Source organism: Cibotium barometz, chromosome 17, assembly GCF_041138505.1.
Source record: "Cibotium barometz isolate CiBa-2024 chromosome 17, ASM4113850v1, whole genome shotgun sequence".
Lineage (NCBI taxonomy): Eukaryota > Viridiplantae > Streptophyta > Polypodiopsida > Cyatheales > Cibotiaceae > Cibotium > Cibotium barometz.
In genome coordinates, this window is record NC_141062.1 from 10,417,703 (window position 1) to 10,442,688 (window position 24,986).

Consider the following 24,986-nt stretch of genomic DNA (forward strand, 5'->3'; position numbering starts at 1 on the left):
GTCGGCATGATCTGCAATGCCATTGACAGGTTGTAGAATGGCCGAGCCCAGGATCATGATGGATTAGTGGCAGAGCACCTTTCGCATGCGAGGGATGTGCTCGCGCCACTCTTAGCCCACCTGTTCAATTGGGCCCTTTGCGAAGGTTTCCCTGCCAGTTGGTCAGCGAATACTATAGTACCGATCCTGAAAGCGGGTGATCCTACGGTTTGGAGTAACTATAGGACCATCATGGTTGGTACTATCCCGGGCATTTAGTTTCCTTGAGTTTTGGATGTATTGGTACTTTTCTCATAGGCCACTTTGGCCTCTTGTAGACGTTAATATATATTATCTTTCTTTCTTCTTTCTTTCTAAGAACCTCGTTCTCTCTCTCTCTCTCTCTCTCTCTCTCTCTCTCTCTCGGCCGAGAGGTGTGACACTCGACATAGCCACTGAGTTATGCAGAGCTCGACGCCCCAGACCCCATGGCCCTCGCCCACGGCCATGCCACCATAGGAAGATCCGGGCCATCATCTCCCATCATCGCAGGACCTTCTCGTGCTAGTTCAGTTTTACCACCTTGAGCACCGTGACACAACGGCCCATGAGGGATGTATTAGGGTGATATGACAGCTCTCTGCTCATGTACCTAGATCAGATTTTAAAGTTCTAGATTTTTTGTTATCTTTCTTTATTACTATTTTGTACCCAGGATGATGTACCTCATGGATATGATGTAACCTTTTGGTCTCATAGGTCATTTTGGACTTTTGAAGATGTTAATACAACTTACTTTCTTTCTTTCTCTTTAGCCATCATCACCCGCCACAAGAGACGAGTGCCCCGCCTCTTTAGTCTCTCTATCTTACAGCACCTCATGAGAGAGATACTGAGATGAGCAGATTACACCAGTCTTATGCTAGTTGTAGATATTATACACTTTTGTTGTGCCTCAGTAGGAGTATTTTCCTTTCATAGCTGTTTAGGACTGTTTTAGGACTTTTTTAGTCCTTTTGTCTTACTTTTGATGAGACACCATCAATTGTGTACTATGTTTTGGTCTCATAGGCCACTTTGGCCTTTCGCAGACGTTAATATATCTTTCTCTCTCTCTCTCTCTCTCTCTCTCTCTCTCTCTCTCTCTCTCTCTCTCCGCACACACCATGGAGATCTTCCATCCCCCATAGCTAGGCTCTCTATTGTGCATCTTTGATCCTTTAAGTTTGACTCCAACAAGTCCCTATCTTTCATCTCCCAGTTTGAGATTGCTTTTCATGAGGAAGAGTTCTCAAAAAGATCAAAGCTCAGACATGTAGGAATGTACGTGAAAGGGTACTACTGCACATTATTGGTTGGCTGAGAAGCTTTCCGGCAACACCATTACTACATGGGCTGAATTTAAAGATAATATTTATGCTCACTTTCTCACTCTCAATTTTGCAAAGAACATACTCAAAAAGTGGGATTGGCTTCTTCTGAGAAAGAGGCAATCCATTTTCTCCTGTGTAGCAAAATTATGGAAGGTATTACTTGCGGTGATTCCTTCATGAGGATAGATGAAGAGGAAATGAAGAGAAAGTTTGAGTCAAGTCTTCAACCCATCTTCCAACAGCTTGCAGAAGGGGAAGGACAAAGCTGGTCCATATCTGCAAAAAGGTGGACAGCCACCTAAAAGAGACTTCAAGGATGCCAAGAATGTCCCGAAAGCTGAAAATGAAGAGAAAGAAGCTAAAGCTAGAGCCAACAAGAAAAATGACACAGCGTAAGAGATACCAAAACATCCATGCTAGAAAAGAAGGATTCCTACATAAACGAGAAGAGCTTTAAATGACCACATGCTTTCTCAATGTTCTGGCTGACTTCGATTCCGCCCCCCCCCCCCCCCCCCCCCCAACCCATGGTGGTTGGGAGTGTTCACTAGACATAACATTCCCTTGGCCGTCCGTGGCACTGATGAGAGCTCCGTCTTACTCACCTTCACTAAGGGCCCACATGGCAGACTTGACAGAGCAAAGCTCCCTTTGGAGGACTTTAGGGGATGCACCTTGCAAAGAGTAAGGGCAATTGGTTTCTGTGAGCATAGGTGGCACATAGACCCTCTGCCAAGCCAAGATAACCAGAGAGGAATTGTGAAGGTTATGACTATGGGAGGGCCACTCTCTCACGCAACTTCGGTGGGATCTGGGGGAGTAGGCATGGCACGATCCCTTTGATAGAGAGGAGGCTCCCAGTACCCCTTTCTTCGATTACACTGCACGGCTAGGCCTTGGAGGATTCAGATGCCCGCAAGTCTCAGGGCCTCCCTCAGTTTCTCTCAGATTTTTGGAAGAGGCTGTGGGACAGTTTTAGGCCGCGAGAGACCACTCTCTTTCTGTGGCAGCTGGCACATCAGAGCTTGGTGGTTGGCACTTAGCTGGCCACCAGAGGTAGGCCAGCATTTTGTTTGAGGTGTGACCACCTCTAGGAGTCCTAGCGACATTGCCTTTGGGATTTCCCTAAGGCTCCACAAGCTTGTCAGAGGATTCTGCGCATTTTCACTACTGACCGGGCCCCATGCCACACAATTACTTGGGGCAAAATTGCTTGGGCCACTAAGGCTGAGGCCACCATGGCATATAAGGAGGATGGCGGGGGCCTTGCCTTGCAGGTCTCTCATCCACATGTCTAGTTCCAGCTCCCTCCACTCATCATTGGACACCCATTTTCTGCCCGCCATGGGAGATTTGCAACAATATTGCGGCATGGCATATTCGGAGAGCTGCTTGTAGCGAGACTATTCAGGGCACCGTCACCCCACCAGCGGAGGCCATCCGGAACATCTCGCTTGATATCATTCATACCCTCCATGGACAATGGGGGAAGCTTCACGGTGGCTCCGACCACGTACAAAAGTGCCGAGACTCGACGGGCCTTCCTAGGAATTTGGCATCATGGCCTCTTTCTTACTGACAGTGGTGGCTGAGCCCACTTGGCATTATAGACCACCTGTGTGGTTGTTTCCCCATATATGTACTACACCAACGCCCCCCCCCCCCCCCCCCCCCCCCCCCCCCCCGCGCGCGGGCACGCAAAACCCCATGTATGAGGTAGCCTTCTCCTCCTAGAGCAGCCAGCTGGGGGGAGAAGAGCATCCTTCCCCTTTTTTCAGTTTTCTTAATTCTCGCTCCCCTCTATGGAGCTGACTTTGTACTTAGCCATTATGGTTGTTTTGTTTGGTAACTAATAGAAAGATCTTTTTCTCCAAAAAAAAAATAAAATTAAAACAATCAAGGAAGCTGCACACACTAAGCATCAACTCTTATTCCAAGTTCTTCCACAAAAAAAGAGAAGATTAAAGGCAAGAAAAAACTTCTATCTTGTTAAAGAGAGGATAATATAAAGAGTATAGATCTTAGTTAATAAATTCTCAAACTTAGTTCAGACTACCACATAAAAGAATAAAACATTCACAAAGATTTATCTGCTGATAAATGACCTCGTGCTTATAAGGCAGGTAAACAAAGATACCTCTTACAGAAAGTTTCTTCATCAAATTGATGTTCAGGCTGAATATGTACTGCAGTCTGGATTGAGAATTCATGCTCTAGTGGCTGCTTATTCACGAGCTCCAATATCTACAGTGATGATGAAAACAATATTGAGAGGACCATTTCCCAAAGTGCCAAGCTCAAAAACTTGGGAAAAGCTTGCATATTTATGTGTTCCATACATAGAGTTCCACCCTCCCTTCCTCTCGTTCTAGAAGACAAAGGTAAGGGGCTCAACACCAGTCAGAAAGGGCAGCAAAAATACATATTTATATGGCAGGGAGCAGGAAAATATGTAACTAGCAGTGGTGTTCTCAAGCTTGAAATTCTTCATGAAATCAGAATCAAAGGAGAGATTAACAACGGGGATATGCATTGTTTTCATGCCTTGAGAGGATAACATTTCCATCCAAAATCTCTCTCCTTTGACTTGCTAATTAGACAGGCAAGCTTGCAGCATGAAGCACCGTTTTGGGAGCTAGACCTCACATCACTAGACTGGAGTTTGAAAAAAAATATAGGTCATGACTCTGTCACAACAAATGTGAAACAAACCCTTCATCCCCCACCATATCATTTTAATGGAGTGCACAGCCTGCCCACTCCCCATAAATACCTCATTTCAAATGGCCACATACATATAGATGGTATGCTAGTTCAAGGACAAGACCGAAAGAAAACCTATTAGGTGAAGCCATTTCATGCTACCTTGAAACATGTCATATTAAATATGCTTCATCACTTCCTAAAGAAAGTATTGCAATGAGAGCCTCCAGCACTGACTTGTAGAAGAAAGCTAGAAATTAGAGCTCAACAAAAGCTAAAATCGAACAAACAAATGAGGCCAACTTGGCTGCTCCAAGGCAACAAAACCAGGGTCGAGAAAATTGTTGATATGTGAGAGTAGTCCTAGTTTGTTGTGCATCACACCCCCAAAGGATTCCAGGTGTGGGGTTCTTTTGGTAGTGCCTATGGGACAGCAGCTGTCCATGCAGGAGGTCGACTTGAATAATGTGGCATGCTTGTAAAGTTAGATGATTCAGATAGACACCAAGGTACCACTGATGGTCATAGACGGTCGATAGAAACCACGTCACAGAGGCGAACAATGGGGAAAAGCAGAACAGTGTCAATGGGAAAAATGATATTACATTTGGGATTGCAAGCTGAGAAAAATGTGGCTCTCTCTGGAGTCCCAAAATGTTGACTAGCTGCGGCATCATAATAGCCATCATCTCTAATGCAAGTAAAGACTCTTTTGGTGCTTTAACAAACCTGCATCCATAAATTCTAGACACAATAGTTACCTCACTGTACCTATTTCTGATCCAGCAAAAGACTTTAAAAGCTGCTAACATACTCATTCAAGTCACCATCTGTAGAGAAAGCAAAATTCTTTTCTCCAACTTGAACAAGTCCTGCTTTGGGATCTCCATGCAACAGAAGCCCTCCATTCCGTATGATACTTCTTAGACAATATCCACTAAGCTGAAGCCTCAGACCTTCCATGAGTGGACTTCGTACATCTTTAATTATGACTACCCTTTCTGTGCTCCTGTTGCTTTGTTCAGCAATTCCATGCCTGGATCCCACCTTCACACAACAAAACAACAATCAATGTTGGAAAGCTGTTCATTCAAATAAGCAACTACTAGAGCTTAAAATTGCATTTGTTTGAACAGTTCACTAATAATACTAGAACCAATCAATCTAGTAAAAAAAGAAAAATAAAAACGTGGTCTCCTTTAGCCACTTCATATCCAGAAGAGTCAAGCAAGAGGGAACAATGCTAGAAAGCGTAAAGATAATGCCAGAATTTCAGAAATGGCTCTTTAGTTGTACAAGATAAGGATTCCACCAATGTAGAGACGATGGTCTGTTCCTATTCACAGGAGGATGTGCAGTCCACATTTGATGACCACTCATGCTCAGTACAAGCCATTTCTGCAGCCCAATACTCAACATTTGCGACAAATCAGTATCAAATTGTATGTCAAATACAAAGGTGCAGAACCAGCCACTCATGTTGATGTTCTTGTGCAACTGAACCATACAACTGATGACACTTAGCTTGTTTTAAGATAGAAGGTCACAGTACTGTACCTACTACCAATGAAACCCATGCGAAAGAAGAAATTTGTCACTAATGCCACCCCAAGCATCAAGGAGAGCACACTCAATATTTCTGCCATGTGTAATAAAAAACATGCAAGTTCTTTTTTGAAGCCTTGGTGCACGCTCAATATTTCTGCCATGTGCATGCAAGTTCTTTTTTGAAGTCTTGGTACACGATCACAAACCAAAGAGCAAATGACATGAAAGTTCCCTAGATGAGTTTGATGGGAAAGTCATTGTGACATATCAAGCACATTTGGACACTGACGTACGTATATGGAAGAATGGTTCGCTTGCCTTTTTAAAGGCAACCTTGCTCTCACGTATGCAGATCTTGTAGGTGTCATCAACAATGCCAGATTTGGGGTGAGGAGAAGCAGGGAGGGGGGGAGGGGGTGGGCGGGTGGGGGTGGGTGTTTTGGTTGAGGAGAGAGTGTTGTCTGACATAATATTTTGTAGAAATACAAAAAGCCAGTTACAATTCCCAGGTTCAAAGAGCAGAAAGTAAATCTTGATCCCACGCCCCCAACTCTTTGAGTGGAGGGCAGTTCCGACAGTTCCGCCGCCCACAGATCTTAGTTATGCAGATTGTCTCATGGAAATTAAGGGTTTGGGAGGACCGCAATGCTTTCAGAGGCGTGGAGTCCTTAGAGAGGAGCTTCACAGAGCAATAAGTAGTCAATGGGCCCATCGACATTCTCCTCCTCCAAAAGTATCATCTTTATGAGGGGCGTACCTGCCGTTGTGGGAAGATCCTTCAGGACAGGAGTCACACCTTTTGGTGTCCCATGCTTTTGGCCCCTCCAGGACACAAGGTGGAGTATGCATTTCCATCAGTGAGCCATTATTACCTGCAATGGTCGACTCAGGCACCATTGTCACCAGGAGAGCTTAGTGGTTGACCATCAGGGTTGTTGGACAGGACAGAGTGGGCTTTTTGAATGTATATGTGCCGAATGCCGCACAGGCAGAGCCACTTTTTGGAGTACAATTCACCAATCCCTCCCACAGGCAGATTTCTGTTGTATGGGTGGGGATTTCAGCATGGGGCAATGAAGAGGACGGGTGCTGGCGCAGGCAACAAAGGGGGAGGGGTAAGAAGGGCGGCTGGAAGGCAGGAATAACAGAGATGAAGGGGGGTGGAGAGGAGTGTGCAGCCAAGAGGGAGGAAGGTGAGGGCAGGAAGGCCACAGAGGGCAGTGGTGGAGGGCTGGAGGAGAAGGGGCAGGTGAAATGCCAGGCAGGAAAGATGGCGGGCAGGTAAGGCGAGCAAGAGAGGCCAGAAGACTGGAAATCAGGTGAAAAGGCATGCAGCAGCTGAACTGGCGGGGAGCATGAGAAATGCGCTCAGATGCAAGTAGGGGGGTGCACAGTAGTACGGGGAGCTTCTTACCTTCGTATGTGTGTGGTAGACCATTTCTGAGTGTGCCTCCAGTTTTGGAAGCAGGATGCCAAGGATGGAGTCCACATGCACGAAAGGGAGGATGGCAGTCATCTAGAAGGAAGGTGGATTCCCGTCATGAAGCTTAGCAGGAGGGGATGTCACATGCATAGCATGTGGACATGCTTAATCCCCACATTTGGCTATGATTAGGAACCTTTTCAGGCATTGTCCAGCTAGGATTTATGCTAGCGATTTCACCCAAGCCAATCAGAAGGATATCCACCTTTTGCGCGTATTTACGCTTGTCCTCTCCTGGCCAACTGTAAATAGGGGTAATTTGTAGCCTATAAACAGGCATAATGTTTTCCATTGTATTCATCTGATCCCAGGTTTTGTGGGACAGGTCATAGACTTAGGTGTTTCCTTTTGGAGGTCATGTTGACTAGGATCTATGTACCTATTAATAAATATATACAGAAAACACTGTTACAGCAACATTTCTCTCTGTTCATCTCTGTGTTTTGCACGGTTCTTGGTACAGGCAGTTCTTCTGCATGTGACAGCGCCGTCCTTCACAATTCTACAATCCTACATTGCTTTCTCAACCTTTACAAAAGATTCATATGCAACAAACTATGGAACATGATTCCCAATTTGCTAAGGTCCCTTGGACTTGTCCAGCAGAATGAGAGGTTTTCCTATGGTCAATCTTGCAAAAGCCCCTTGCTATCTGCTCAAAATTATAGAAAAAGTTTCTATCAACCCTGCAATCAAATTTAGTCTAATGGCATCTAATCCCTTAAAAAATCCAATGAAAACCAACACCCTTCACATATTCCATTTTGTTGTGCAAATCTTTGACTAGGGGAGAAGATAATAAGTGGCACCGGAAGATGATATGAAATTCTGGTACCCATAGGACCTTTGTCCAATGCCCAATAACCACCATAGAATTCATCAATACAAACATTGTTTTTTGGACGATGGTGATTGTGTATATAATATATTTACTCATACAGAGACCATCAGCTATTCACGCTAACCAGTTTAACGAAAGCACACCACTTTCCAAGCCACCACTTTTATTCAAATTTCCCCCTGTAATCCATATAGCATCACTGGTAGGTGATGACTGAGCATCTCCCTCCTAAAATGAAGGACATGGATGAATTGGAAAGGCAATCTTCAAGTCACAAGTCCCCTTTCTATATGATTATTCATTGTGCCATGGCTGGGACAACACATGCTCTACAAAAATTCTCAAAAATCTTCACCATGTCCAGTACCAAGAGCCCCCACTAAGCGGTACGATCACACTAAAGCTCTAATCCTATTGTTCAAATATGCTCCAAATGTACGTGTGATAAATTCTAGGACCTAAAAGTCATATGCAAAGTTTCTTTAGGACACGATCATGTGTGAACAGAATTATGTGAAGATAATGTGATCCTGTAAGCAATCAGATGTAAGGAGTCACTTAGGTAAGCATTGACTACCTTTTGGAATTCTCTAGAGAGAGGCTTAACCTCTTTATGTACCTGTACATAAAAGTCATATGCAAAGTTTCTTTAGGACACGATCATGTGTGAATTGAATTATGTGAAGATAATGTGATCCTGTAAGCAATCTGATTTAAGGGAGATGCGCGTACAGGAAGGTGCTTCGAAGGGTGAGCTCGCGCTGCTGATTCCTGCCCCTGCCTCTGTCCCTTATTTTCCCGCCTGCCCCGCCTCTGTCCATTCTGCTCCCGCCTACCCCGTCCGCCTCTGCCCCAGCTTCTCCCGCTTTAACTTTCCTGCTCCCGCCTGCCCCTTTGCTGCCCCCACCTGCCCCATTGCTGCCCCCGACTGCCCTTGTGCTCCTGCTTCTGCCCCAGCTGCTCCCGCCTTGCCACCCCCCATCTGCTCTCACCTCTGCCCCCCTTCATCTGCACCCGCCTCTGTTGCTCCCGCATTCTGCTTCTGCCTTGCTGCACCCACCTTGTCCTCCCCCGTTCCCTTTTTTCCTTCAGCAACATTTTTATTTGGATTCAAGTCGGCCGCCCACACACTCTCAATTGGCTTTATGGCTGCTTCTACCGCAGTCAATCTTTTGTCACCCCCACTGGCCGGGAGAATCATCGATTTTTCTCAACACGAGCTCACCTCTCTTCAGCACGACATTGACATTGAGGTCCAGACCACCCTTGTTGCGAGAGTTTATGGTTCCCACCCCTCTCGTTCACAGGCCTATCAATGGCTTCTAACAGCTCTCCCTTCAAAGCTGATTGTGCACTTCTAAGATACTTGTTTGTTTGGTCGAGGCTTCTTCCAGGTGGACTTTCATTCTCCAGAAGCTACTTCTCAGGTTTTGGCTGGCAGCCCCTTCCCTCTTGGCCCTAGGAAGATTTTTTCCTTTCAGTACCAGGTTCTAGAGGTACCAGTCCTTCCGAGCTCTCCCGCCTCAGCTTCCGCGGCTGTTACCGCCACTCTTGATGGTGTACCCCGGGTCCTTGTGCTTGTTCCTGATCCATCGATTACTGACGGCCATATTATGCTTCAGAGACCTGACGGATCTCATTTCCGCCAGAGGATGGAGATTGCAGGCAGACCTGACCTGTGCTGGATTTGTCATTGACAGGGCCACATTGCTAGAGATTGTCCTAGATCGAGGGGCCATGCTAGGAGGCGGTGTGGTCCTACCCATCAAATGCCTTCTGCAGTTGCCCAAACTCTAGTTGCTCCTTTGCAACAGCACACCACACAGCGTTGGGTTGTGGTTAGGGATAACACTCTCAGATCCCTGTACCCGCCCCTTCACCCACACCCCTTGTGGAGCACCCCAACCCTTATGCAGTTCTTGCCTCACAAGATGTTGATCCTTCTTTGGAGGATGAGGCTTTGCACGCACATAATCTGGATCCTTCACAAGAGGATGCTGCATTACAGTTACAAGATGATTGTACCCTTGAGGATGATGTTGTGCATTTGCATTGTCATGGTACCTCTCCAGTTTTGAGGACTAGCCCTGGCTTTTCCCCGGAGTGGGATAGAGAGGTAAGGTTTACATCGTCAGATTTTCCCTCCTTATGCGAGACATACTTCCGTCTCTAAAGGGGGTCCTTTGTTGACTATGAGATCTAGTAGTTCCTACTCTGAGTCCTTATGAGGATTGTCTCTTGGAACATTCAAGGTCTTGGTGGTTTTTTTCCATGTCGACGGAAACAAATTGTAAAAACCCAGCTTCATTGTGCAGTTATAGGTAAACCTATGGATGTATTGCTTTTGCAAGAGCATAAACTAGATGCTAGCCAGTGTGGGAGATCAGGCAAGCTTCTCTCGGGACACACCTTTTGGTCACCAACTATTGGTACCAAGGGTGGTGTCTGTATCTCTGTTTCAACTTTGATCTTGCCTTGCATCATTGGACATGGTGTTATTTTGCCTACGAGAGCACAGTGGATCCTTCTTATGCAGGGCACTAAACGCATTGGTATTCTCAACCTCTATGCTCCTAACCATAGAGGTGAGAGGATTGTCTTCTAGAAATCTCTCACTAGGCTGATGCCTCTTGCCGACCATTGGATTATTGGTGGGGATTTTAACATGGTTGAGATGCCAACAGATAAAAGAGGTGGACATGAGGGCTTGGTGCATCCTCTTGAAAGAGCGTCTTGGGAGAGGTTTGTACTCTCCATTCATGGCAGAGATTGTTGGCATGAGGATGACATTTTAAGGAGACCATCCACTCTTCTTTATTCATGGTCTAACAAGAGAAGGGATGCAGGATGTATTTATGCAGAGTGCTTGACAGAGGGGGGCATACTTTTATTGCTACAAGCACCTCTAAATCGGATGATTGCCCAGTGGTTTTATGTATTAGAGATCCGAATTGCCATGGATCAACACCCCATGTACGCATCCCTGATCATTTGTTTTCAGATGCAGAGCTGTCACGTCGTATGCTTGATATTTGGAGATCTCATGATTTCTCACAGGCCTCTCAAAGCCTAGCCTCTTCTCTCTGTGATATTAGTGACTTTTATCACACACGTGCCCTGTCTAAGAGGCAAGGGGCCTTGGATTTAGAAAGGCTATTAGACGTAGACTGGCTGCCTTACAGAAAGAGCACGAGAAACATCCTCATGCTCAATGGGTTGCAGATTCTTTATGTATTGTTAGGGCAGAACTTCATCACTCTCTTGAGCAGCGTGCGGAGTACCGTTACCATGCCCAAGAATCCTTTTGGACACAGATGGGTGGCAGATGCAACAAACATTTCTTTGCTACTCACAGCCCATCTCATGCTAGAGATAGTGTCCGTTACCATGCCTAGGAATCCTTTTGGACACAGATAGGTGGCAGATGCAACAAACATTTCTTTGCTACTCACAGCCGTCTCATGCCAAAGATAGTGTCAGGCAGTCGCAGGATTCACATGGTACTCTTCACTCAGATTCTCTTATGGTCAGACAGATTGCCACCGATTTCTATCGCCAGCTTCTTAGTGCTGAGCCACACTCTAATTTGAGACACATGGCACAAAGGAAGGTTTGGAATGCATTGCCACATTTGATCACTGAGAAGATGTGTGCCGCTCTGGATGCCTCTTTTTCTATGCAGGAGTTCAGTCATGCTCTTCATAGCCCTTTCCCATTAGGAAATTCGTCAGCCTAAACCTCCAAGCATGGAAGTTGTTCTTATCAAGCTTCTCAGCAACAATCTGGGTTATGCCATCATTTGACATCTTGCCAGACAAACAAATTTACCAGAAACAGCACTCTGGTTTGTCCTGCACAAACTGTTGTATTTTCTGCAGCGATACTATAGTACACTCAAATGTCACAACTAGTGACCTCAATTAGTGCATACATACACCCAATGGCAACTGTTGACCTCCTTGCAGCACACACATTGTCTGCACAGCCAATCTGTCTTCCTGCAGTTCTTAAAATAGAGTTCTGCAGAGAATCGATGACTTATCCGCAGTGCTCAAAATCACCTGCTTTCTGAAAAACGGAGGTCGAGACGCATCCGCAACGCGTTTTCGGCCTAAAAAATTATGTCCGATAGGACGACAGTAGTTGCCCTATAGCTTTACTCCCGCGAAGAAAGCTCCTCAATCAGAGATCGTTTGCCGATGCCTCCTGTAGAGCTCCCGATAGGGTGTAGTCGCCAACACAAATAGGAAAGAGTGGTTGAAGCTCTTACCCTTGTACCACTTCCTGTGCTTCTCTTGCTTACAGCTCAGCCCTTAGCATGAACCAGGCTCTGATACCATGAAAAGAAGAGAGCTTGAGCTCTTGCAAGCACACACACACTCACAAAACCCTAATAGAGAATACACAAGGTGAGAGGCTGAAAATCTTCTTCTTCTTCACTCAACACTCAACACACCATATACAAAGATAAGAGTACTCACATATGAAAGGTACTCAACCAAATACATAATAGGGTTCTCTATAGTGTGAACCCAACTAAATGAGCTGGCGCTATAACTATGCCAGTCTCTAGAATGGCAGTCACACAGCCTGTCATCCCACTGGCCTCATATCACCCATGATCTCACCAACCATGCCAGTGGTGTAAGTGTGGGGCCTATCCTCCAAGCGGGTCATCAGTGTCCACCGCCTCACTAGATGAGCTCGATATCTCAACAACGGGGGCAACGGCCTAGCAGGCCAAATGGTCTAGAGATGGCTTAGGAAGGTTCAACACACTGCTGAAATGGCTACATGCTTGTGTGGACCGTTACCCACATAATAGTCCTGGACACGGGGTTGGTGGCTTTACTCATGGACATGGGCCTAACACATTGATCCATCACAGCAAGCCTATGCTTTTCTTAAGCTTGGGACAATCATTACAGCTACTTGAGGTGATGAAGTTTAAAGCTATTAAGGGTTCCCATCACCACAATCATGAGAATCAAGCCCACTTAAAGCATTCAAACATGCAACTGAAGCCACAGATCAAGAAAAAATGACTCAAAATCTGTAAAGAAAAACCAAGCTCTGAAGAAATGAAGGCAACTAACGGATGAGAAGAATTAAAATTGAAGTGCTTGTGGCAAACAACGCCACAAAGGAACCTTATAGTGTGCACTCCAAGGCAGTTTGAGAGGCTTCTTGCACATCTTGGTCTACCCCTGGCACACGCCGCCAAAATATTGGTATCCATTGCTTTGGCCAAGAATCCAGTATATCTTCACAAAACCAAACATACTGCTGTAGAATTCAAATTCATCCATGAGCTGGAGTCAAGCGAAGTGCAAATGATCAATTGCCCAACAGCAAAGAGCCTAGCTTGCCTCTTCGAAAGGCACCTTCACCTGCCATAAGCTCTCCATTCCTTAAGAGGTTGATCTGTACAGCAGCAGATAGAATTAAGGACTAAGTTCACCTTACCTTCAAGTTATGACGACTAAGTGAGGTGAATGTTGTTGGGTAACTCCTCTATGGTTGTAACGACTTGGCTTTTTTTTTGTGAAACCATTGTTTAATTAATCACTCAAGGCATGGTACAAGCACAGCTGCCCATAAGAAAGCACAAGTCGTTGGTTGTAACGACTTGCAAGTTGCACTATGACTGGTCAAACACACAGTTAATCAAGCTTTTATATTTAAACAACAAGAAGCAAGGAGGATGATTGTGTTGCATCTTTTTCATAAGAGAATGGGAGTGTGATTTCCCACCAATTATAAATGTTCTGGCTCCTACCATTCCATCTTTCCAAAACATTTTCAGATCTGATAATGATTTCAGTGCTGTAAATTTGATAGTGATGCATGTCAACCTGAGCAGTACTGGTTGTATATACATGAGGTGGTAAACAGCCACAGTTATCCACAATGATTTGCAGTTTTGAAAGCCCAAAACCAGTTGTCAGATCAGCCAATCCAACCGGTGTTCGCTTGAAATTTGGTTCACTGGAAAGTGCAAGTAGTTCTGCAGCTACTCGAGATTGAGCCCTAAACTTCCGTAGTTCGTTTGAAGCCCTTCTTTGCAGGCGACCGATGTTTTGAAACTCCGGAAAAACCTGCTTAAACCAAACCATAGCATTTCTTAGCAAGTTTTCTTTTGAACCACCTAGAAGTAAAGCAAAGAGGAGAAAGTTAGTATTGAAAGAAAATGGCCAACTTTCTGAATCTTCCAAACATGCCAGAACTTACTTTCAAAACTAATCAATTTAATTAGAATCATACCAGCTCATTGGGTATGCATGCTTGAGAACCAATCGTAGCTTGAAGTATTTCTAGCTGTTCTAGGAAACTTTCAGATAGCTTGCTCATCCGGAGATGCAGTTCACTAAGAACCCTTTGAAGATCTTGCAAAAAGGATAATAGCTGTAGGTCATAATGGAGTTCATCCCGTAGGCGCTGGATCAAAACATGATGAATACCCAGAGAATCAAAATGCAGAGAAATAGCTTCCCTATAAGAAGCAGCCCTTTTAGTTACATTATTCAGCTCGTGTTCCACTCGTTTCTCCAAAACCTGGGCTTCTTTCTCAAAATTACCAAAGGGAGGCTCGCAATTACTAAAGCTTATCCCTCTTGCTCTGATAACAAAATGGATATAGTGAGTAAGTGACCATAAAAACTTTATTACAGCATCAAGTGTACCTAACAGTACAAAGACCAGGAATCAAGAAATAAATAGAAAACAGTCGCTTCCTTTCTGACTAGGTTTGTGTTAGAGTAATTGACCATGTGCTGTGTCACCTGTTGTAGGCACGAATTCCAGGTATGATATTGGATAGTTCCTGCAGTTGTGATGCCTTCTCAACATCTGACAGATCAATCCAGTAAAGAAACCCTGTTCTTGGGAAAATACTGTCGAGTGCAGCACTTATTTCGTCTTCATTAAGTGAAACAAAATTCAAGTCTTCATCCATTCTTTTACTGGTCTCGTTTATAAAGTCCGCCACAAGCTGGTGCAACTTATCAGCTGTCATGGAAACCTCTCTCCTATCCAGCACCTGTAACTCACTTGACATTGGGCAAGCCATTTGTTTTTCAGTTTACCTTGTAGCTTTTAAAACATGGAAAAAAAAAAGATCAAGTTAAAGACATCTATTAATGATAAAAATAAACACAAGAGCCAAGCCAAACAAAGACTCAAAAAAGGTGAGCCAAACAAAGGAAAACACAAACGTAAGCCAAACAAAGACTCAAAAAAGAATGGACAATCTTTCCATTCACTAAGGAAGCTCTTCATCTGGGCAGTCGTAGATCTGGAGGAACCAAATGGCCATAAGTGGGTCAGCACAGCAGTGCTGCCAGCAGGGGTGCGCAGTGTAAGCAGGGCAGCGGCGAACAATGCGAGAGAGCGATGGAGACCACCAGCGCGAGCAGCGAAGGAGCAAAGGCGTCACGCCATGGACACCAGTGCGTAGCACTAAGAGAGAGAGAGAGAGAGAGAGAGAGAGAGAGAGAGACTGGTCTGTCTGTGTGAGGAGGGGTTCGCGCTACTGTTTTTCTGTGCTTTTTAGGGTTCGCGCTACTGTTTCTCTGTGCATTTTAGGGTTCGCGCTGCTCAGCCCTCTACTGCTTGTGGCCAGAAGCTGCCCACTTGCTGCTGCTCCTGCTGTTGAGAGGTGGCGGGGAGAGAGAGAGAGAGAGAGAGAGAGTGTTGGGCAGTTTCATCTCCGCCATGGGATCTACGGACTTGAGAAGACAACATACCGCCTTTCGTTATCAGTGGAGCTGCTTGCAACAAGAGGTATTACTGTAAATACAGCAGGTACACTAGGGTTTCTAGCAAGTACTGCAGGTTCAGTAGGGTTTCCAGCAGGTGCTGCAGTACAGTAGGGGTTCTTCGAGGTACAGTATTTTCCGCAAGTACTGCAGGTACAGAAGAGTTTCCAGCTGCCGGTACTGTAGGTACAGTAGGGTTTCTAGCAGGTGACTTGCAGGTACAGTAGGGTTTCAGCAGGTGGTACAGAAGAGTTTCCAGCCAGTACTGCAGGTACAGTAGGGTTTCAGCAGGTACTGCAGGTACAGAAGAGTTTCCAGCCAGCACTGCAGCAGGTGCTGAATTTGGGTTTGAGAGAACGAGTTTTCTTTGCTTTTGTACATGGATTTGGATGACCCGGCTGCTGCTGTTGGCGACATGGCTGCCAATAGCCTTAACATGGATCTTATTGAGGAGATGATCGAGAAGGATGTGGGTTATGCTTCAGATGCCTCAGAGCAACAAAAACGTCAAAGGCTTGATGTTGATGCAAGCTATACTCCGGTGAATGTTGGAGAGAATGCAGAGGAAAGTTCTCAGGCACCTTCTCCGGAGTTTGCACGTTTGCTGCAGATCACTGGTGAGCTTCTGCAAGAATATGTGAAGGCAAATAGCGTGCAAATGGCTGCAGTAGATAATAGTGGTGTGGCTGATGTATGCATGGAGACTCCTTTGTTGCTACAACAGCTAGCAGATTTTCATGATCGTGCTGCTATCTTTTTCTTTACTGGGCGTATTCCATTGTTGCCTCGTCTTAGAGCATGGCTGGGCCGCTTGGTGTCGCCTGAGGCACTTGAGGAGATCTACGATGGTCCGAGAGGCTTTTATGAAATACTTTTTCGCACTTCGGAAGCCCGTAGGGGAGTCTTGGAGCAGGTGCCACCTTTTTTGGATGGGCAGTTGGTTCATGTGGTTCCGTGGAAGCCTATGGCAGAGTACCAAGATATGTTGCGCCAGGCTTGCCCAGTTTGGGTTGAAGTGAAACAATTCCTGGCGTGTTTTACCAAGTCTCATGCGAGGTATCGGTGATGTCTTGGTGGTGCCTCGAATGACATCTAGAAACCGAAATCGTCTATGCATGTTGTGGAATACTGGGAGACCTAGGCCGACACATTTGCGTGTCAATATGGCTGGGCTGCAACCTTTAATGTATGAATTGAGGTGGGATACATTTGCTGGCCACTGTTTCAAATGTGGTGAGATGGGCCACTTTGTCTCCGAATGTCCTAAGAAAGAACAAGTTGCTGTTACAAAGGATATCCTTGATGGGCAGTTGCCCGTGGAAGATGAGCATGATGCTCCTTCACATGATGCCCAACACATGGATGTACATGTGGATGTTCAGAATGAGGTTGAGCAGCCATGGGTGGAAGTACGTGGTAAAAAAACACGATTTGTTGCCCCGCGGGGGGATTTCTCAGATGCTGTTTGGCGGGGGCCTTTGCGTACTCATCAGGGGCCCTTACATACATATGCTCGTCGCCCTTTGGGTTCAGGTGCCCAGCAACAGACCAGGATTGAGAGGTCGGGAGGCCAACTTTCTCAGGGTACAGGGCCTCTTGGGGTGGATAGAGTAGAACGCTATCCTATTAGAAATCGCCTAACAAAAGAAGCACAACAACAATTGCCTCTTGTGTTTGGTTCGAAGGGTGAGGTCATCTCGCCATGGGATGGTCATTACCCTTTGGCACGTGCTCGGGAACTCCAAGGGCAGTCTGAGATCACAAATACCATGTCTAAAAATGCAATGCTTCAAAAGGTTCGTGATTTGGCAGATTGTCCTGGGCCTAGTACACGGCCTTGTTGATTCCTTTTCTGGGAAGGCTTATGAAAATTGTACAATGGAATGTAAAGGGTATTTCTTCGCGCCAAAAGCAGTTCAGGCTTTGGCGTACAACTTTTTGTCATGGTTGGGATGTTTTGTGTGCAGTTGAACATAAGCAGCATAAGTTGGCTGGCAAAGCCTATGTATATAAGGGATTTCATGTTTTCTACAGCGGACATCCTGCTTCGCAGTCAGGTGTTATGTTTGCTGTTCGTTCGCAGTTTCAGCCTTCTCTTGTGATTCAAGATGTTCATGGAAGATTTCTAGTGATACAGATTGTTTGGGATGATACGCCTTTATGGTTGTTAGGGGTGTATGCTCCAAATAATGCTCGTGCTCTCGCCGTTTGCTGTGGAATGACTTGTGTGCTCTTTCAATCTCTCATCCTGGCTTTGTGATGGGGGACTTTAATATGTGTGTCTCCAGGGAGCAAGCCACGTCGCCTCATTCTGTAATGGATGGCCCGGAGAGAAAGGCGTGGGAAGCTTTTGCAGCAAGGTCGCTAAAACAAGACATGTGGTCTTGGTTGCATTCAGATGAAAGGGGTTACACTTATGCCTCACAACAGTTTCGGGGCACTTATGCTAGATTGGATAGGATGTATATTTTAAATCAAGATCTCTTTTTGCCAGAGGTTCTTACTATGATGGTTGATCAGCATCAGGTTTTGTCAGATCATTGGCCGCTTGTGTTTGAAATGGTCTATCATCCTGTGGATGCATATAAAGGCTTATTGGGACGCTTGCCTTTGCGCTTAAATCACACTTTTTTGGAGCATGAAGTTTTTGATGTTTATATGCGTCAGTTGATACGACATTTCTCCACAAGAGTGTCCATGGCTGATTATCATGCTTGGCCAGTGTTCCTTACCAACACTCGGAAATTAGCACGGCATTATGGTCTTGCTAATGCCTCTATACAAAAACAGCATGTGGCCCTCCTTGAGTCGCTTTTAAAGGGCTTGCAGGCGTTCATGTTTACTGACTCTATGGATGCTGAAGTTGCGGATGCCATAGAATGGCTGAAAAAGGAGCTATCTAGGGTGCAGGAAGCACAATATGTTCGCTTTAAACTACTTGCACGTCTTGATGCTTTGCGGGATGCTAACTGTCAATCTCATCGCTTCTATGATAAGTTGCATCAAAAACATATGCGTGAGAATATTGTTAGGCTGATGGATGCCAAAGGCAACCTTCTTACTCAACCTTCTGAGGTTATTCAGCATTGCATCAGGTTTTATGAAGATTTGCTTGCCCCTCGAGAGGATGTCTCACCGGCTGTCCTGGCTGCAAGGGAGTCATTGTTTGCTGAAGTACGATATCAAGTTGACCCTGATGTGGCGGTTCAGCTTGATGCTCCTGTTACTCAAGGGTAAGTGGAAGCTGTTCTCTCCAAACTTCCCATGGGAAAGAGCCCTGGTTGGGATGGTTTGACAAATGAGTTTTTCCGAAAATATGCTGATCAGCTTGCAGAGCCTTTGACGCTTATTTGTCAAAGGGTTTGGGATGAGGGATATATGCCTGCCGATTGGAAGTTGGGCATACTTCGTTTGTTGCCCAAAGTCCCTTCGCCTACTTCTTTGGCTCAATGGCGCCCGATCTCACTTATGGGTATTATGTATAAAATCTTTACAAAGATTTTTGCCAATCGCCTGCAGAAGGTGCTTCCTACTCTTGTTCATCCATATCAATATGGATTTGTGCATGGCAGGAATATTTTGCATAATATTCTTAATGTTCAAATTGGAGTGGATTATGCCAAGGCAAAGAAGCAAGAGATTGTGATGGTGCAGCTGGATCTTGAAAAAGCTTTTGATCATGTCAGCTGGTCTTTCCTTTCTCAGTTAATGACAGCCATGGGCTTTGGTCCCAAAATGGCTAATTTGGTGCATTTACTTGGCTCTGGCTCTATCACGCGGATTATGCTCAATGGAGGACTTTCGGATGGTATTTCTCTCACCCGTTCTCTCCGACAGGGCTGTCCTCTTAGCCCTCTTTTCTTTGCCATTGCCACTCATCCTATGTTATCTCGCCTAGATGCTATGGCATCGCATGGTGAAGTGGTTGGTTTGCATCTCCCTCATGGCAAGCAATTGGTTGCTCAAGCCCTTGCGGATGATACTTTTATGTTTCTCAGGGCCGAAAAAGCCAATATAGATCGAGCAATGGAAGCTTGGAATAATTTTGCATTGGCTTCTGGGCTGAAAATAAATTCATCAAAATCAGCCCTCATTGTATGCACGGAATTTGATCTTGAGGCATTAGGGTGGCAAGGCCGTGTGGTGCATACAGGAGACATTGTTCGTCATCTTGGATATCCGGTGGGTGTGGATGTGGACCCCCAAGCGCTTCTTGCTTGGATTTCAGCTCGGATCTCAGATAAATTTGTGTATTGGAAAGCTCAAGGGTGGCCTATGCATGTGAGGGTTAAGGTAGCTCAGGTTATTATGCTTAGCATGATTTCCTATTTTTTACCTTTGCTACCTTGGACACACAAATCCCTCATCCGTTTGGTTGCTCCCATTCGGTTTATGCTGTGGAAGAGGCAAGGAAATATTATGGGTCAAACATGGATAGCTTGGAATCACATTACGACGCCCAAAAGAATGGGTGGGGCTGCTTTACTGGATGTCCGCTTGCATATGGTGGCGCGTAGGTGGGCGCTTTTTCAGGATATGTGTTTGCAAGAGCAGCCTTGGGTTTTCATGGCTCGTGACTTGATTGAGTTGGAGGGATTGTCACATGGGCGGACACGTGTGCAGGCTTCATGGTGGGACATTGTGAATGCGGCTCATCCTGTCCGTATTCGCTCATCACACATTTTATCGCATATTCTCCTTTCTTGGCATGAAGTTCTGATGTTGACTCGGTGGGATCCTGGTCATGAAAGACTACTTTTGAACTCTTTGCAGTTCGAAACATTTGTGGAGTCGCGTGTCATTGTTTGGCCAGACAGAGATGCTTCACGCATACGACTCAACCGCATGGTCAGGCTAGGCTTGGTTAGAATCCGAGATGCTGTGATACCTGGTCGTGACAGGCCATATTCATTTCGTCGTATTCGGCAGCACTTTAGGGTTCCTCGGACATTTCAGCCACTATGGGTTGACATCATGCATGCAGTTGAGCCTTTTACTCCATTGCCTCGGCCATCTGCAGATCAGCCTTGGCTTGATTGGGCACTATGTAAATCTGGTGACTTGATATCACTCTCAGCTAACCAGGTCTATCATAAGCTTGTATCAGAGAAAGATTGGGTTTCAGCCAAGGCCAATAAGGTGTGGGGATTGCACAAGTCTAAATCATGGTGGCAGAAAACTCTTATGCGTGGTTGGCAGTCTAAACTCCCTTACCAAGGTAAGGTTTTCATTTGGAGGATGTTGGTGGGAGGGTTACCTACACGGGATCAACTGAGCCGTCGTAAAATTACACTGGCCTCTTGCTTCTTCTGCACGACATGTACTGAAACAGTTATGCATCTGTTCATGAGTTGTCCAGTGGCCCGTCAGATTTGGTCTTTTGTCTCTCGCGTTTGGGAGGCAGTAGAGAGGTCTACTGTTTCGGCTTATCAGTGGATATTTGGGATTTGTCCTCAAGTCATTACTTCAGACAGCCACCTTGTGATATTCCATTTCCTTAGATGGACAGGACTTTGGCATATTTGGACTACACGGAATGGGTTCATTTTTGATTCCTTGTCTGGAATACATGGGCACATTCTACGTATCCGCGGTTTGCTGCTTTGGCAGTTTTCTTCTCTTCTCTCAGCTCAGCTACTGGATGCAGATGTTATTTCCTTATGGTCTACGGCGGCTCGGCTGGCTCATCTTTGATGCTTTCATCTGGGATGCTTATTTGGCTAGGAGGCTTTCTTATTAGTGTACAGGTTTGCATGGTCATGATCCTTTAGAGGATCTTTCGTGGGGGTTTTGTTTGGGGCCATAGGTTCTGTGTGAGCCATGTGGCTGATGTACATTTTACATATAATATAAAACACCATTTCACGAAAAAAAAGAGAGAGAGAGACTCTGAGTGACTTGGGGCCTTGGGCAATGAGCGCAGGCTGCAACACGACCAGAGAAGACCAGCACGTCGGCATGACCAGCCCACGAGCGCCCGCCGCCGAATTGAGAGAGAGCCGCACACACGTAAGAAACAGGAAAAGAAAACTTGATGTTGACGTGCGTGGGTTTTTTTAACCTACATTAATCAAAATCCCAAGGACCCATGTTCAGTAACGTTTCCAAACGTTAGTGAACGTTTCAATTGTTCTAAACGTTTGGATCAGATCCAAATGGCGTTTGGATGCAACCTAGATTAGTTCAAGCGCAACATTCATAGTCTAGATCTACATTGGATCTATGTCAATCATTGTAATTACTCATTCATTTAGTAATATATAGTAAGAGTAAGTTAAGTAAAGAGTGTCTCTCTTCACCTTCTCTCTACTTCTCTATGTCATGCGCATGATATTAGCGTTAATCTCTATTGATTTGCATTAATCATTATTAAGCATGCTTCCGCATAGTAGCCATGTTACATTGGTAGCAAAGCATGTCTAGGTTGTTGAAAAGTTTTGCATCAATGCTAGGGTTTGCATGTAAATCAGCAAATTAGGGTTTCCGTTTTGTTTGCATTTTTGCATTGAATCGGCCTTTTTGCATCATATTTTACTCATTGTCAGCATAGTATAGTACTATAAAGTCTAGATTTCAATCTAGCATGGTTCTAGGGTGTCTAGGATGCACGTAGAAGCCTAGGTTTAGGGTTTTGGGGCTGATTATAGTAGAAAAACAGCAAGCGTTTCTTCATGAGAATATTTGGGCTTTGATGAAAAGGCAAAGTGAAGCTAATTGGGCAAGGTTCGAATGGGCATCCCAAGAAAGCACAAAGATTTACCGACAAGCATGTGAAGACCTAGATCGCCAAAGGGAACAACGTGAAGAACAATGTGAAGAAGAAGCAAGACAAGGAGAAGAAAAGTATTGGAAAGAAATAAAGGAGTTTTTCGCCATGATGAGTCCAAGTACTCCAGTGGAAGCAAGTGTGGTAAAGACCAAGGAAGAGGACAAGAGTACCGCAGTAGAAGACCAAGGAATAAGGGATACCAAAAAGGCACTAGAAACTGTGTCGGATCCGCAGGTCGAGGTCAACCAAGAGGTTCAATCGTTCGAGCATGCAGAGCCACAATGGCAAAGGGGCCACTTCCATTGCCCGCAAATCTTGAGAAGATAGTGGTGGAGACACCATATGGGAGATCTAGTCCACAATCAAATCGACAACATGGAGCAAAGGCACATCATGTGCACCCCAGCTCCAAGTTTAGTAGGAGGGGATGTCACGTGCACACCTTAATCCGGTGCCACATAGACATGATTATTCCTTACAGCCACCTTAAGAGCAAAGTTAGAGGTCATACATGGGCAGTTTGGAGCTATAGGTGCCCAGGACATGCATCAATGAATGGGACATATTATGGGCATAATATAAACACATTTCCTGACCTTTTTGGTGACTTTTATGGCCTCAAAAGTGAAAACCGGCCTGATTACGACTTGCTATAGAAATCCCTATATAAAGGCAAGTCATGGGTCATTCTTAGCATTCAAAGACAAGGATTGCAGAGCCAGGACCAAGGGCATGCACTCTAACAGTGGATCAACCAAGTACAGCTCCAAATCAGCGTTTCCCATTAATGCACAGAGGAGGGCAGTAAGCATTAGTTCAAGCATAGCACTCATAGTCTAGATCTACATTGGATCTATGTCAATCATTGTAATTACTCATTCATTCAATAATATATAGTAGGAGTAGGATAGGTAACGAGTGTCTCTCTTCTCCTTCTCTCTACTTCTTTATGTCATTAGCATGTGATAAGCGTTAATCTTTATTGATTTGCATTAATCATCATTAAGCACGCTTCCGCATAGTACTCATGTTACACTCTATGCTCTCTCTCTCTCTCTCTCTCTCTCTCTCTCTCTCTCTCTCTCTCTCTCTCTCTTCGCTACTGTTCGCGTCTCTGTTTCCCGCCACCCTCTGTGCGCTCTCTTCGCCGCCACCCCTGTCCGCCGCCGCCTCTGTGCGCTCTCTTCGCTACCACCCTTGTTCACCGCCGCCACTATGCGCTCAGTTCACGCCCCTGTTCACCGCCCCCTCTCCCGCCCGGGCTAGCTCTGTTCTGTCTGTCCCAGTAATTAGCATGTGATTAGTGTTAATCTTTATTGATTTGCATTGATCATCATTAAGCACACTTCCACATAGTAGTCATGTTACACTCTATGCCCTCTCTCTCTCTCTCTCTCTCTCTCTCTCTCTCTCTCTCTCACACACAGGAAGGAGGCTCTATATTGATGAGGTGGTCGACTACATCACACAGGGAGGAGGCTCTGGGGTTGAGCTATCAGGTATTACTGTCCATGTTATGCTTTATGCTGATGACATCATCTTGGTATCCGATACGCAGGTTGGGCTTCAAAGACACCTTGTGGCTCTTGATGACTTCTGCGCACAGCAGGGGCTCACAGTGAACCTTGGGAAAACCAAGGTTATGATCTTCCACACTTCACCCGCTGTCAGGAGCCACACTACTCTCACATTAGCAGGAGGGCGGGTCGAGGTGGTGAGCTCTTATGTTTACCTTGGCATCACATTTACTAGCTCAGCTGGACGCTTCTCCATGGCTCAGGCAGTCCGAGACAGAGTGACCCGGGGGTATGCAGCTCTTGCTGGCCTTGAGCGTCAGTGTTATCATCTTGTTGACAGAGACACATGAGAGCCCGGAGAGGGGCTTACCACGGGTTGAGGGTTATCAGTGGGAGTCAGCTCACCGACAGGGGATGAGACAGGCCACCTCCCGAGGTTCAGGAGGTATTGCAGTGCTTTTCAGGCATGGGTTACATGAGCATGTTCGAGTCGTAGCACGAGACTCGGAGGCGAGATACATGTGGATTAGCTTACGCCTCTCGGCGACCAGATGGATTTATATCGCCCTTTGCTACTTTCCTCCGAAGGGGTCACGGTTTGCCACCACCGAGGAGCCGGGTGGAGGAGAGGCTAGTGAGTCTCCATACTCTGTCTTATCTGAGGAGATCTTACACTATTCGACACTGGGAGAAGTCTTCTTGATGGGGGACTTCAATGCACGGACTCAGAGCAGACAGTGCGAGATCTATGACTTTGAGGATCCCTCGAGACTAGAGCCGCTAGCTACAGAGGATACAGGGACCACTCGGATCTCCGCTGATGGAGGAGCTGACCGCACTGGATATGGGCAACATCTGTTGGAGCTTGGGGCCCGACACCATCTCGTTATTTATAATGGGATGACTCAGTGGCCAGATTCAGGTGGGTTGACTTGCTTTCCAGTGGGAGGCGGCAGTAGTACAGTGGATTATGTGATGGGATCCCGGGAGGCAGCAGATATGGTGTCTCACTTCAC

General features: G+C 45.7%; 1 protein-coding gene across 7 annotated transcripts in view; it reads right to left on the reverse strand.

Annotated features, from left to right (window-relative positions):
- The window catches only part of LOC147629664 (uncharacterized), a 104,427-nt gene that overhangs the window by 22,451 nt on the left and 56,990 nt on the right, over positions 1-24,986 (reverse strand). For 5 of the 7 annotated variants that reach the window (XM_086811170.1, XM_086811171.1, XM_086811174.1 and 2 more), the window contains 6 exons: positions 14,710-14,966; positions 14,192-14,546; positions 13,783-14,025; positions 4,870-5,102; positions 4,661-4,784; positions 3,490-3,596 (listed from right to left, as the gene is read on the reverse strand). In XM_086811170.1, the coding sequence (XP_086667296.1) occupies positions 3,490-3,596; positions 4,661-4,784; positions 4,870-5,102; positions 13,783-14,025; positions 14,192-14,546; positions 14,710-14,966 (1,319 nt within the window). The remainder of the gene's footprint in view (positions 1-3,489; positions 3,597-4,660; positions 4,785-4,869; positions 5,103-13,782; positions 14,026-14,191; positions 14,547-14,709; positions 14,967-24,986) is intronic. The other 2 variants (XM_086811176.1, XM_086811173.1) reach the window with 2 other exon arrangements.